At 39.6% G+C, this 16,106-nt stretch overlaps 1 protein-coding gene across 4 annotated transcripts in view; it reads left to right on the forward strand.

Annotated features, from left to right (window-relative positions):
* Positions 1–16,106, forward strand: part of ATP11C (ATPase phospholipid transporting 11C) — a 186,212-nt gene that overhangs the window by 78,927 nt on the left and 91,179 nt on the right. For all 4 annotated transcript variants that reach the window (XM_036443269.2, XM_045583476.1, XM_045583475.1 and 1 more), the window contains 2 exons: positions 7,217–7,336; positions 15,880–15,969. In XM_036443269.2, coding sequence (XP_036299162.1) covers positions 7,217–7,336; positions 15,880–15,969 — 210 coding nt within the window. The remainder of the gene's footprint in view (positions 1–7,216; positions 7,337–15,879; positions 15,970–16,106) is intronic.

Here is a 16,106-nt window from a genome sequence, read left to right on the forward strand (position 1 = left end):
ATTGTTCTTGGTGAAATTAAACTGCTGAGGGGAGCACATGTAGATAATCAAAGTCTAACTCTGAGCTTCCAAACAAGGTGTTCTTATCCAAGTCCTTAGGGTCACTGTTATTTCCTAAGCATTGTGCTTGCTGGTGTAAGTGTTTTTGTGGTGTTATTTCCTATAGCAATTTCTATTCAATTAAATATGCTGCCTTTGGATAATTCCTAATTAGAGGCAGTCTTTGTGTCTCTGGATATACTTTGAATATTCAGTTGTGTTTTGATCAGTTATTTGAGAGTTATGGTTAATATGACCATAACTAAACTTTAAAGGCACAAAGTTACAAAATGTCTGGGTCTTGCTTCACTGCCTCTGGCAAAGGAGAGAGAGACAGCTTAATCACTTAAAAGGGTGCAGTAAAAGCAAAATTTGAAAATTATGATTTTAAGGCTGATTGTAAAGTTATGATTAAATTACACATCAAGATTACTCTTTTTGGCTTGTTAATAATGGAGTGGGTTCAGAAACCCCAGCAATTTTACCACTGAATAAATAAAATTGTAGCAGTTTTAACCAAGAAGTTTAATACACAGTGGAAATGTTCTGTAGCACTGTAGTGCGCCCCTCCCACACCCATCTCTTCAACTTTAGTACAAAAATGATGACTTTTGGGAGCTTTTAATGCTGAAAGTTTGATGGAATGCTTTCTCTCTTTTGAATTCATTTGGACTTTTTAAGACTAATGATGCTGTTAGAATATACTAGTGCTTCAGAGAAGAAATTACTTTTGGGGCTGGAGTACAGAGAACAGTTTTAAATTATTGCCAATTTTTTAATCTATATATATATGAGCCTAAGCAACCTTGCAAACAGTCAACTTACAACCAGTTGACTGGTCACTATGATGTGCACTGACCACCAGAGGACAGGTGCTCAATGCAAGAGCTGCCTCCTGGTGGTCAGTGCACTCCCACAGTCAACCTTCCACGACTGGCGACCAGCAAACCTCCCCTGTCCCTCCCACCAGCCAGCTGGCCCCGATCAGCCCCTATTGGGACTGGGCAAGATGGCCCTGATTGGCCGCAATTGCTGTCCAGGCCGAGGGACCCCACCTGTGTACAAATTCGTGCACTGGGCCTCTAATTTTTAATAAGGATTTTTTTGTTCATTTTTAAAAGCAAATACTTAGGTTTGCTTCTAAAAATTCACAAAGAACAGTCTGGTGAAAAATAAAAATAATGCAGTGATTGCCTAGGATAACATTGGTGATGCTTTATTGCTAAAGCAATATCATAACCTATAATTTTTATCAGTGGTCTGAATAATTGATGATAGATTAACCACATACAAATTAACTATAGGAGAATTTCATCTAGTGAACAACTTAAAATGATTAGAGGGGGGCAGTATGTGAGAGCTATTTGTATTTTATCCTTTGAAAAGCAAATTGTTTAAATAATTTTAACTACTTAAAATGAAGAATTAAGGCTAAAAACATTTAGGATATTAGTTAAGGACAGTGGTCAGCAAACTCATTAGTCAACAGAGCCAAATATCAATAGTACAATGATTGAAACTTCTTTTGACAGCCAAATTTTTTAAACTTAAACTTCTTCTAAGGCCACTTCTTCAAAATAGATTTGCCCAGGCCATGGTATTTTGTGGAAGAGCCACACTCAAGGGGCCAAAGAGCCGCATGTGGCTCTCGAACCGCAGTTTGACAACCACGGGTTAAGGACAATCACTAATTCAGTGAGAGAGATTTCTGTAGCAGTTTTCTCAGTCCTGACTTCAGATTAGAATTGTCACCTGGGGAGCTTCCAAAAAAATTAAATCAAGTGTTAAATAAAAGTCACAAGCATTTGTATTATGGTCAGAATTAAGAACCACTGATCTGTGACTAAGTGATAAATATAAGTTGGCCAACACCTGGAAAGGATGGAGAGGGTGAATTCTGTTTCAGATCCTGTGTCAGCTTTTATAGTGATAGTCTTGTATTGAGATATTTATTCTCCCTTAGTTTTTATTGAGTTATTGGTGTAGAGCAGGGGTGGGGAACATCCAGCCCGCAGACTGTATGAGGCCTGTGAAATCATTTGGTTTGGCCTTGCCAAGGCATTAAGAGTGAGTTAATTAAATGTTTGACCAAATATAGCAGACTAATTTTTAAGTTCATAATTTAATATGGCTCAAGAATGATGTTATAAATATTCAAATGGCCCTTGGCAGAAAATAGCTTCCCCACCCCTGGTCTAGAGGAAGTCAAGAAACAAATTATACTTCCAACAACTTTCTGTGTTTTATGATTACTCATGGCACAGGATTTTAAGATAGTGCTAGTTAAATTACAGTATCACTTCACTCTTATTTTATTGAGAGACTGTGTTCTGGAGAAAGTTGTATGCTTTAACAATATTCAATTTATACTAGGGAGGTATGAAACAAGAGTACAAAAGGATGATTTTTATCATGAGGAAGAAAATTAAATTGCTTTCTCTGTTAATCCATATCCTATAAATATACTGTTTAATACTCTTTATATTTTTCATTATAGTGTATGATATGTCATTAAAATAGAATTGGTGCCAGCATATTTCAATTCTTAAAAATGTTATTTCTGAGGACATTTGAATGGGAAGTAGTTTAACACAGGAGGGACTCTTAATAGATTAAAATCCTATCTAATAAAAGAGTAATATGCAAATTAACCATCACTCCAACACAAAAGGTGGCTGTCCTCATTTGGACACAAGATGGCCACCACAGATGACCGGCAGGGGAGGGCAGCTGTGGGTAATCAGGCCAGGAGGGGAAGGTAGTTGGGGCGGGGGGAGAGACTCAGTCCTACAGGGGAGGACATTTGGGATGGACCAGGCCTACAAGGGAGGGAAGTTGGGGGCAACCAGGGCAGCAGGGGAGGGCAGTTGGGGGGCACCAGACAGGCAGGGAAGGGCAGTTGGGGGGGACCCAGACGTGCAGTGAAGAGCAGTTGGGGGCAACCAGGCAGGCAGGGGAGGGCAGTTGGGGGCAACCAGGCCAGCAGGGGAGGGTCATGGGGGGGTACCAGGCCTGCAGGGGAGGGTAGTTGGGGGGACCAGGCCTGCAGGGGAGGGCAGTTGGGGGTGACCAGGCCAGCAGAGGAGGGTTGTGGGGGGTACCAGGTCTTCGGGGGAGGGCAGTTGGGAGAGACCAGGCCTATAGGCGAAGGAAGTTGGGGGCGACCAGGCCTGCAGGGGAGGCCACTTAGGGGTGAATAGGGTGGTTGTGGGTAATCAGGTTAGCAGGGATGGGCAGTTAGGGGCAATTGGGCCAGCAGGGGAGAAGTTATGTGTCGATCAGGGTGGCAGTGGAGTGGTTAAGGGTTATCAAGCTGGCAGGCAGAAGCAGTTAGGGGCAATCAGGCAGACAAGCAGTTGAGTGGTTGGGAGCCAGTAGTCCTAGCTTGTGAGAGGGATGTCTGACATTGGAGAGGGTGCAGGCTGGGCTGAGGGACACACATACCCTGTGCACGAATTTTGTGCACTTGGCCTCTAGTTCATTATAACATGGCAGGACTCATACATTTCCACTCCAGACTACATTGTATGCTATCCAAATGGTAAATTATTTTATGATTCCTACTTAGTGTTTCTCTGCTGTGGCTAAGGCACCTACATTATTCAAAATCACAAGAACTAAAACCAGGGTTTTAATGCTACATTTACAGCAAGTGGAAAATTACAGTGAACTTATACAAGTTCAGCATTGCCCTTTATATGCAGACCAAATAACATTAAACAGAGCAGATTCCACCAGATATTGCAGGTTCATCAGATCTGAGAATAAAAACAAGCATGAGACAGTTATCTCTTTCATCCCACCTCACCCCCAGTTCTCAGGAAGCTCCAAACTCCACCTTGCCGGGGCTGAGGAGATTTTGCCCTTTTGAAAATCCTCTGGAGTATACATGATGCAGTTCTCAGGCCCTTATTTCATCATCTAATAATGCTCTATCTCTGCTACCTACACATCAATTTTTATTCATATTCTCCAATTAAATTGGGATATAGAGGTTATTTAGGTCTATTTCAAAGAGATCCCAGAGATAATGCGCGGGGAAAGCACTTAGAGAATCTGTAAATGCCATTCAGATAAAGGGAATTCATAAAAATACCATACCTGAACATTTGGATTTTGCTCATTCATTCCTTTTGGTCTCTGGAATGCTGTGACCTGCCAGAGAAGAAAGTTGAAAACAATTCAGAATTAAGGAAGCACTAGTTCATTTTTGTTTTTAAGTTAATCAGTGACCATTGTTAATTGCGGGGAACAGTTTATATTGGCAGTGCATGAAACATCCTGCAAACTCACTGACCCTCTACCTCTTTTCCTTTTACTCTTCCCCCTTTCCATATGCGGAATGATCTGAAAACTGGCATAAAAAGTAGCTCTTTTTAATGTACCATTTCTTGCTTGTATAAAAAATGAACCAACTTTATGAATATTAAAATAAAGGTTGTACATTGCAGTGTGAATATGAATTTGACAATTTCTGTAATTCATATTTGTACATTATAAGGTTCAAGTATTGTAGAGACTACAATGAGCCTGTAGTTAAAACGGAAGGTGAGCATAAGTGTGAAGCAGAATAAACTCTACTTTTCGAAGGTGTATTCAATTTCAGTTTACATTTTGCAAAATTGACATGGGAAATTTAGTGCTCTTATCAGTGTTAGACCTTATATATTACAGTTACAAACAAAGTCAGTACTTGAGGCACAATGTATATAGCTACCATTCTAGTAAAAGCAATCTTTATTGATTTCCAGGAACCATTTGAAAATTTATCTGCTATAATTACTGACTCTTGGCATTTGAAGGTCCTGTGCAATCAATTGTTCTAATGCCCTTTCTTTGGGCAGATGGGTAAAAAGCTAAACTAGTCAGCACTGATACTTAGTGTCTTTTTCCAGCTTGCCCTAGATAGAGATTCCCACAACCTCTGTTAGCCCCATGCCAGGATAGAATTCCAGAAGTTATCCTTTATATATAGCCTCAATCTCTCCTACTTTAATCTGTTACCTTCAGTTGATTCCATACAGATTTGAAAGGAAATACTCCACTAAATAATCCTATGTAATAAAACCCTAATATGCAAATCGACTGAACAGTGGAATGACCGGTTGCTATGAAGTGCACTGAATACCAGGGGGCAGACGCTCAATGCTGGAGCTGCTCCCAGTGGTCATTGAGCTCCCACAGTTGGAGTGTGCCACTCAGCCAGAAGCTGGCTTATGGCTGATGAGCACAGCAGCGGTAGTAGGAACCTCTCCCTCCTTCACAGCAGTGCTAATGAGCGGCAAGCCAATTATTAAGGAGCAAGCAGGCAGGCAGTTTGGAGTGAGGGGTCTCAGATTTCAAGAGAGCTCAGGCTGGGCTGAGGGACAACCCCCCTGCATGAATTTCGGGCATTGGGCCTCTAGTTATTTAATAAGCTTAAATAAAAATGGTAAAGCAAGAGGTCTTATCTATCTCTATTTTGGAGGTGACTCTTATTTTTTCAAACTAAAGTATGTTCCCTGTATTACCCATATAAGGTACAAAAATTATAACTAGAGTACAAATAAACAGACATTTGGAACTGTAAAATGATTGTTTATAGGTAGAGATGACCTTTAAATGGATTATTGAAAGGGAGGAAAGTGTTTGTGGCTGTATACTTTTAAAACATTTTAGGTTGAGGGATTATCATTTTTAAAAATATTTGAAACATATAAGTGGATGCTGGTTCTGTCATATTTCCTGTGACTTAAATACACTGAGTGGCCAGATTATTATGATCTCTGAACACATTATAATCTGGCCACTCAGTGTATATCCTGTATAATAAAAGGCTAATAGTTCTACCGTTGTCAGGCCGGCCAACTGCCCCTGTCCCCTCTCCCTGGCCAGGCTGTCCGGACCCCACCCATGCACGAATTCATGCACTGAGCCTCTAATCTATCTATCTATCTATCTATCTATCTATCTATCTATCTATCTATGCACGAATTCATGCACTGAGCCTCTAATCTATCTATCTATCTATCTATCTATCTATCTATCTATCTACCTACCTACCTACCTACCTATCTATTATCTATCTATCTATCTATCTATCTATCTATCTATCCTGAGTGGCCAGATTATTATGTGTTCAGAGATCACAATAATTTGGCCACTCAGTGTATATCCTTGTCTCAAACATGATAAAATAAGTATTATCGAAGGAGACTGTCCCAAATTTATATAAGAAGATATATTGTATTATCCTGGATTAAGAAAACTGTGTAGCCTCAGTGAAATATAAGGTTGAGGTAAAATTAAGTTCAACCTTAGAATTTATAGTTTCTGCAGATCTGATTTTTTTAAATGTAAAAGGGACATTAAAGATATAATTTTTGAAATGTGACTTTTTGACAGTAGGCCCTGAGAGATGACAAAAGAATGTCTTTGCTGGAAAGCCAAAGAACTTACCAAATTTCTTTGTAAAAAGAGTTGAACATGCCATTAGTATTTCTGTATTCTTACAAGTAATTATTTTGTGTTTAGAAGTAATTTGTATCCTGTTTTCTGCTGTCTGGTAAGGGTAATGTCAAGGTTGTCATCAGTAGTTGTGTAAAAATTATATATTTCAGTCTGACCTTTCCTAAGTGTGTTGCTCTGATGGTGATGGTTGAGATTCTGTGGATGAAAGAAAAATGACTGGAAATAAAAATTATTGTTTACCTGGATACTTTATTTAATTTAAACATTTTAGAATTACAGTGTTGACCTGAGAACAGTTGGCTCAAACAACATTTTAAAAAAATATATATTTTATTGATTCTTTACAGAGAGGAAGGGAGAAAGATAGAGAGCCAGAAACATCCATGAGAGAGAAACATCGACCAGCTGCCTCCTGCACACCCCCCACTGGGGATGTGCCCGCAACCAATGTACATGCCCTTGACTGGAATCGAACCTGGGACCTTTCAGTCTGCAGACCGACGCTCTACCACTGAGCCAAACCAGCTTTGGCTCAAGCAACATTTTTACTAAATCAGCAACTAAGAGCTTAGTGGAGTTATTCCTAGCAAGGCTTTTTCCTCTCTATTACTGTTTCTTTCTCTCTAAATCCTAGTCAAACATGCTTAGATGAGTATTTTGAGCTCTGTAGAAGCATGGAGAAATGTGATAAAGAAAACTCATAATCCCCCCTCTTTCTCTTGGTCAGTGTGCTGGAGAAGAGAAACGAGTTGGTACACGCACGGTGTTTGTGGGCAATCATCCAATTTCAGTAACAGAAGATTACATTGCACAAAGGTTTTGTGATAATAGAATAGTCTCATCTAAGGTAAGTTTTTAAATTTTCTACATGTTCATATAATGAGCCAGATAATGCACTTATTTTTATTCATGCTTCTATATATACACATTGGTGTGCACTTATACCAATCATATATCAACTGTGATAATTATTTCACAAAAAGGCACTTTGTGTTGTTATAGCTGAAACATCATTCACTAGTATACTCAGAGTGTTCTAAAGCCAATAGATAATAAGACAACACAGTTTCACTCATTCTTTCTATATTTTACATGTTAATCTCCTAGCTACCAACGATAAATCACATATACATTTGAAAACTAAAATGTTAAATTTTTCAAGGGCATAATTTTGTGTTTCAGATTTGTGTTTCACTTGTGATTCATAGTGCCTGTTGATTATACATATTATTTTAAGCCTTAAAGTATTCTAAAAGTAGGAATTATTTACTTGCCCAAAGCTTCCTGAATTGCCCTTAATTGTATAGACTAGTTTGTAAATAATTTACATTCTTTTGGAGGGTGCTAGCCTAGAATGGCATCCTTATTTCTTTCTATTTCACTGAGGAGTTTCCCTTGCTCAGTACAATGCTTAAACAGTTAAGATCACTGTAGCTGTGTCACCATTTAAATAATCATCTTACTTCAGCATAGTTTAATGCTATGGAAAGGGGCCTGGAAGTCTGAAGACCTGAGTTTAAATACTGGCCTGGCTATTTTCTAGCTGTGTGACTTTGGCCAATTTAATCTCTATGTCTGAATGTTCTCATCAGTGAAATAGACCTGATATTCAATATGTGAAAGCACTCTTTATAGTTCCTTATACCCATAGTTATCTTTCTACAAGTATTACTTTACTAATCTTTACCTTTGGTTGACCAGATTAGATGCTAGGTACTAGATGGTCAGCCCATGACCATCTCTTATGGCACAGATTTTGGTAATTTTCTTCACTTCCTCATGCAATCTGACAAGACATATCTAAAATGTTGGTGACAATTGGTTCACTGCATGTTTGCAAACACCTAGGACCTGAAACACAAAAGTATGCCCTTAAAAAATTTAACATTTTAGTTTTCAAATGTACATGTGATTTATCCTTGGGTAGCTAGAAGATTAACATGTAAAATATAGATAGAATGTGTTGTCTTATGTTCTATTGGCCTTAGAACACTCTGAGTATACTAGTATTTGCATAAAAGGTCTTTCTTGATAATTTTTATCTTTAGCCAGTAATTTATATTTAGCCAGTAATTTCCATACATGCAACAAAAATAGTGAAAAGTCCCTTCACTGAAAATTGTCACTTACCCTGTAGTAGCCAAGAAAACAATCAATAATAGTCCTTTGAGTCACAATCATAGACTTGTAGAACTAACTGAAAGAGCCTAAGAGGTCATCTTGTTCAACTCACTGACTTTACAGATGGAGAAATCAAACTCAGAGAAACTGAGCTAATGACATGGTCACCAAGCAGAGTTAGTGATAAAGCCCTTTTCATATCATTGTGCTATTTGGGTTCTTTTCTTAGTTTTATCTCTCCTTTTGCATCAAGTGAAATATAAAATATTTCCTAGGGAATTATTGTTTTCCATAGTGTTTTATGTGAAAGATGGTTAAGTGACTTTTCATTGAACTGGTGATAATCATTTTGATGCAATATACTTTGCATTTTTGTATTTTAAAATTCATCATAATTCTCAACTCTTGTTATATTTAATAGGATATTTTTCATATTTTATATAGCCTCAGTTTTGCAAGCAGATAAAATAATGCAATAGGATATTTTAAAAAAATATTCAGGAGTTCACAGGGCAAGTAAAGATTGAGTCTAAACAGATTTGCTTCTATATGTATGTATATATATTTTAGAAAGTAGAATAAAAATTGAACACTGATAGACTAACAGATCTTTTTATTCTGTAAATATTATGTTACAGTTTTTCTAGTTAACTGCATATTAACTGATCTTTTTCATAAAACCTCTAGTGTAGAAAAAGAGGAAATGACAGTATACTAACCTCAGAAAAAGAATGAAATCTTAATATAATTAGTAATTATAAGAGGATACTATATAGTGTATAGTGGTAAAAAGCTGTATCCTTGTAGAAGAAAACCTGGGTTTAAAATTAAAATAAGTCATTTAACCTCTCTATGTCTAAATTTCTTATCTTAAAAATGGGGATATTAACAGGACTTACCTCAGAGGATTGTGCTGAGGAATAAACAAAGTAATCCATACAAAGTAAGCACTGTGCTTGGCTTGTATTAACAACTCAATAAATGGTAGCTGCTGTTGTTACTTATATTTCTGTGATTATTATTATTACTAGAGGCCCTGTGCATGAAATTTGTGCACGGGAGGGGGTCCCCTCAGCCCAGCCTGCACCCTCTCCAATCCAGGACCCCTTGGGGGATGTCCAACTGCTGGTTTAGGCCCAATTCCTGGGCCCGATCCCAGGGATAGGACTAAACCAGCAGTCAGACTCATCACTCACAATCCTGGACCACTGGTTCCTAATCACTCACCTGTCTGCCTGCCTGGTCACACCTAACTTCTCCCCTCTGCCAACCTGGTCGCCCCTTATTGCCTCTGCATACGAGCCTCATTGCCCCTTATTGCCCTCCTGCCAGCCTAGTCACCCCTAACTGCCCCCTTCTGCCAGCCTGGTTGCCCCTAACTGCTCCCCTTGCCTGCCTAGTCACCTCCACTGCCCCCACTGCCAGCCTAATCACCCCCAACTTCCCCCCTGCCAACCTAGTTGTCTCTAACTTACCCTCACCCCACCAGCCTTGTTGCCTCTTACTACCCCCCCTTCTGGTCTGGTTGCCCCCAGCTACCCCCCTCTGCCAGCCTGGTTACCCTTCACTGTCCCCCCTACCAGCCTTGTTGCACCCAACGTCCCATCCTGCTGGCCTGGTCACCCCCAGATGCCACCTCCCACCCGCCAGTCTGGTCACCCACAACTGCCCCCGCCAGCCTGGTTGCCCCACGCAGCCTGCTGTTTAATTTTTGGTTGTCTCTCACTAATCCCCCTGCCGGCCTGGTCGCCACATACAGCCTGCTTGTTCAGTCGTTTGATCATACCCCACTAATGCCCCTGTTGCTCTGGTCACCCCACGCAACCTGCTTTTTCAGTTGTTTGGTTGTCTCTCACTAACCTCCTTGCCGACCTGGTTGCTCCACACAGCCTGGTTGTTCATTTGTTTGGTCGTTCCTCACTAACCCCCCTGCCGGCCTGTTCATAGGCAGCCATCTTGTGAGGGCATGATGGTTACTTTGCATATACCCTCTTTATTGTAAAGGATGGTCCTTAATAATACTATTGATTTCCTCAGTCTCATGTGTTTGTGTTTGTTTTGGTGGGTTTTTTTTTTTTTTGAACTTTTATTTTATTTATTTATTTATTTGTAAATAAATCTTTATTGTTTAGATTATTACAGTTGTTCCTTTTTTCCCCTCCATAGCTCTCCTACACCCCATTCCCACCCCACCCTCTGCCCTTACCCACACACTGTCCTCATTCGTAGGTGTACTATTTTTCTCCAGTCTATTCTGTCACCCCCACACCAGACTCCATTCCCCCAAGAATTGTAAGTCCACTCCATTTCTATGCCCCAGATTCTATTATATTCACCAGTTTATTCTGTTCATCAAATTTTTTATTCACTTGATTTTTAGATTCACTTGATGATAGATATGTATTTGTTGTCACTTTGTTGTTCACAACTTTTATCTTTACCTTTTACTTCTTCTTCCTCTTCTTAAAGAATACCCTTCATCATTTCATATAATACGGGTTTGGCAGGGATGAACTCCTTTAGCTTTATCTTGTCTGTGAAGCTCGTTATCTGGCCTTCAATTTTAAATGATAGCTTTCCTGAGTAGAGTAATCTTGGTTGCAGGTTCTTGCTATTCATCACTTTGAATATTTCTTACCATTCCCTTCTGGGCTGCATAGTTTCTGTTGAGAAATCACCTGACAATCATATGGGTGCTCCCTTGTAGGTAACTAACTTTTTTTTCTTGCTGCTTTTAATATTCTCTCTTTGTCTTTTGCTCTGGGCATTTTAATTATGATGTGTCTTGGTGTGGACCTATTTGTATTCCTCTTGTTTGGGCTTCTCTGCACTTCCTGGACTTGTAAGTCTATTTCTTTCTCCAGGTGGGGGAAGTTTTCAGTCATTATTTCTTCAAATAGGTTTTCAGTATCTTGCTCCCTCTCTTCTTATGGCACCCTCATAATTCTGATATTGGTACACTTGAAGTTGTCCCAGAAGCTTTTTACACCATCTTCAAATCTTTGGATTCTTTTTTCTTTTTGTTTTCCTGATGTTTTGTTTTGTTTTGTTTTGCTTCTTTGTATTTCAAATCTTTGACTTGATTCTTGCATTCCTCTAGTCTGCTGCTGACTTTCTGTATAATTTTTTATTTCTATTTCAGTCAGAGTATGTTTAATTTCTAGTTGGTCCTTTTTCATATCCTCTAGGGTAGGGGTGTCGAACTCAATCAGAGAAGGGGCCAAAATCTAAAATCCAGCCTAAATCGCGGGCCGAATGGTTTACTGAACAGTCATAAACTGTCATTGTGATGGAAACGCAGCAGAGTGCAGTGATGACAGCGCGGTGCGGGCCACATTGCAAGGCCTGGCGGGACGGATTTGGCCCGCGGGCCTTGTGTTTGACACATGTGCTCTAGGGTCTCGTTAAATTTATTGGCCTTTTCTAGGAAATTCTTGAAAACCTTATAACTGTGGTTTTAAACTCTATATTCAGTGATTTGTTTTCCTTCATTTCTTTCGTTTGTGATCTGTTTCTTTGTCTTCACATTTTCGCTGCTTCCCTGAATTGGTAGGGTGGCTTTGTGTGCTAGGTGTCCTATAGGGGCCAGTGGGTTGGCCTCCCAGTTACCTGAGGTGGATACTCTTGGGTTGGCCTCCCAGTTACCTGAGGTGGATACTTCTGGGTTGGCCTCCCAGTTACCTGAGGTGGACACCCAGTTACCTTTGTGGACTGTGTGTACAGCCTTCTTGTAATTAAGTCTTGATTGTTGTTGGTGTCACTGGGAGGAATCGACCTCCAGGCCAACTGGCTGTGAGGACCTGGTGTGTCTATAATGGAAGAACTGCCATGCTGGAGACATGCTTATGGGGCAGGGCTTATTTCACTGAGGCTTTGGTGCTCATTGATTCTGCCTCTTGAATGTGTCACTTATGGATATAAGTAGTTGAAATCTGTGTCATCTCACACTGATCTCTAGATACACTACCTTCTGGATCTCCAATGGGGTGCAGGTCAGCTACTGTCTGAGGCCACCCCTCAGGAGCTACAGTAAGAACTACAGTTTTCTCCTCCTTGCTTGGGGTTTGGAAGTTTTGGAGCTGCCTGACCAGAGCTGTAGTTTGTTAGGTTAAGCTGCAATAGGGCAGACCATTTCTATGCAAAAACTGCTGCTTGGAGCTTAGGTGGGTTTGTAGATTGTGTGGGCAGGGTTTCAGGGATTCTCTAGGCTAGGGTGTGGTAAACAGTGATGGCTGCCATTCAGCTGTCTCTGCTTCTCCAAGTCCTCGAGTCCTGCGCCCCAGTGCAGTAAACAATGATTGCTGTGCGCATCTCTGCAAGAAAGTACCCTCACTTTCCGATCTGATGGCCGACAGTCCAGCTTCTTCCCGCAAGAGTTTGGATCCCCTGTGTCTCCCCAGAAACTGGAGTTCAGAGTAATCGGGGACTTGTCTCCCTTTGGGTTGAAAAAAGCAGGGCAACCAATCACCCGCACCCAGCTCGATTCACATTCCTCTGTACCTCAGCTTTTCAGCACTTGTGCCCATCTCAATGCTCCTTTCTCTTTCCTTCTAGTTATAGAACTTCCACTCAAACAGCTTTTCTGTGATTCTGGGTGATAGACGTTTTGTCTTTTAGTTGTAGTTTTGAATTGTTGTGCAAGGCAGCAGTTTATGTGTTTACCTATGCCACCATCTTGGTTTCCCCTCCACGTCTGCTGCACTTTTTATATTTTTTAAAATTCTAATTTGCATTCAGTATTATTTTGTATTAGTTTTAGGTGTACAGCATCGAGGTTAGACAATCATATATTTTACAAAGTGTTCCCTCTGATGTTTCCAGTATCCACCTAGCACCATACATAGTTAACATAATGCCCTCTAAGTCCATCTGTGTAGTTATAGCTCATAATAGCTCATAAAGTGAAATAGGGAAGAAGAGGGCATATAGTAGTAGTTTCCTGTAAAGGGAATAACCTGAGTTACTCATTGAAACTGTTTTTTAGGAAGGTAGAAAAATGGTAAAAGAACCAAGTCACCCTAGGAAAAATAATGTTTCCTTTTATGTGTTAAGAACCATTAGAGGACTCTCACAGTTCCTGATGTTTGTTTGTTCAATTAAAAAAACCTTTAGTTAGGGAAGAAAATGTCAACAAGCCAAAAGTTCAGCTGTTAGTCCACATGTGTCAAATACAAGGCCCTCGGGCCAAATCCGTCCCGCCAGGCCTTGCAATGTGGCCTGCACCGCACTGTCATCACTGCACTCCGCTGCGTTTCCATCACAATGACAGTTTATGACTGTTCAGTAAACCATTCGGCCCGCGATTTAGGCTGGATTTTAGATTTTGGCCCCTTCTCTGATTGAGTTCGACACCCCTATGTTAGTCTGTTGTTGAAACAGTTAAGTGCTGATTCAGACTACATCAGCTTCAAAATGACTGGATCAGTGTTTTTAAAATTAAATTTATTGGGGTGACATGGGTTAATAGGGTCACCTAGGTTCCAGGTGTAGATTTTCGTATTAAAAGATGTATATATTGCACTGTGTACCCACCACCCAAAGTCAAATCATTTTTTGTCATCATATATTAAACCCCTTTCACCCCCACCCTCTGTGACATTCTCCACACTGTTGTTTGTGTCCATGATTTTCAGTTTTATATCCTACATATGAGTGAAATCATGTGATTCTTAGCCTCAGTCGATATCTGCAATAGAGATGTCCATGGAGATGGTGGTCTTCCTCAAGGTATAGCCTAATTGCCTGGCCCACTCAAAATCTTCCCAGATCTTCATCCAGATGCCTTCTTCATCTCCCTGAAGAAAACATAATGAAAGAGAGACACTTTGGTGAAGTGGCTCTAGCCACTCGTGTATATATTTACAGAGCTATGCTGGCTATAGTTGTCCAGAAAGATCTGCTTACCTAGGCCAGGAAATAAATTTTATAGACAGAGAAAGTATTTTGTGCTCAAATAAACTTTAATTACACACAAAAAGTTGGTCAGTAGTTTTGATCCCTTTTATTTTTGGTCACAAGTTGCCTTGGGTATATGATAAAAATGTTGACATGCACACACAATTCTGCACTCAATTTTGAATGGGCTTCCTTGAGGCACTTCTGAAACTTGGGGAAAGAACCTTATAGGTTGTGTTAGTTATAATGGAGCTGCATCACTGAATAAGTTTATCTCCATTCATCTTCATTTTCTTGGTATCCCCTTGGGGAATCGAACCCATATGTGTTTTAAAGAGGGGTTAGTAGTAAATCCCCATGTTCTGTAACTTTGGCTTTTCATTCACCTCACTTAATTTAATAGATATTTTCTCACATTAATATAAATTTACATATTTAGCTTAAGAAACATTTCTTTCTTACTTGTTTCTGCTCTTCTTTTATTCAAGTACCTAGAAAGTTCAACTTCCTCTGGTGACTTTTAACTGATTCAGTCTTTGTGCTTAAGGTATCAGTGATAAAGTCTACGTGATTTCACAGTTGGCCCAAGAGCTCTCTCCTTCCGCCTATGCACAGTTTTGCATTAAAATCTTTATCTATTACCAATTACAAAATCCCAGGGTGGTATGTTGTTAATTATAATAAAAGTTCTCTGTTATCCAGGGTTATGTGTATACCTCAGCTGTCATGGATCTGGGAGGTACTGGTTGGGACAGTTATATCTGTGATTGTGATCAAGACTCCAGAGGTTAGCGGAGCCAGAGGAATTAATTTGTGCACTCATTCATCCAACTAATTTATTGAGTGTCCACTTAGTGTCATTGCTTATTAAGGGAGAAATTTTAGTAAAAGTGCATGCATATATTATTCATTGCAACATGTGTTATCAAGGAAGTGTTGGATGATATGAGAGCACATAACAAGGAACCTAATTTAAATCAGGTCAGAGAAGGCAGAGGTCTGGGACTAGATGGCCCAATTGTAATGGTCAATGTGAAACTTTATTACTCAAAAGTGTTTATTTACTGTATCTCTAAGTATATGCTTATTTGTATATATGAGGTTTAGGTGTGTTTTAAAATATATTTTTATTGATTTTAGAGAGAGGAAGGGAGAAGGATAAATAGAAAAGTTAATTGACTGCCTCCTGCACGCCCCCTACTGGGGATCAAGCCCATAGCCTGGGCAGATGCTATGATCAGCAATGCTCACTGGCCGTGCATTGGGTTTTAACATGCTTTCAAAGTGTAGTGATAACCGGGACCCATATGAGTCATTGCTAAGATGTTTAAAGTTTGCTTTCTGATCATAGATTTTTTTCTTTCTTCTTTACAGTATACACTTTGGAATTTTCTCCCAAAGAATCTGTTTGAACAGTTTAGAAGAATTGCAAATTTTTATTTTCTCATAATTTTCCTTGTACAGGTAAGAACACCATAAACTGCCATTTCACTTTTAGAAACTTAATTACTTCAAACAAATTTTCACTCTACTTCTAATCTTAAAATGACCTGTGATTAAAAAGATGTTTCAGGGCTTATTATAATAATATTTTTGAAAGT

Source organism: Pipistrellus kuhlii, unplaced genomic scaffold, assembly GCF_014108245.1.
Source record: "Pipistrellus kuhlii isolate mPipKuh1 unplaced genomic scaffold, mPipKuh1.p scaffold_m20_p_19, whole genome shotgun sequence".
In the NCBI taxonomy this organism is placed as follows: Eukaryota; Metazoa; Chordata; class Mammalia; order Chiroptera; family Vespertilionidae; genus Pipistrellus; species Pipistrellus kuhlii.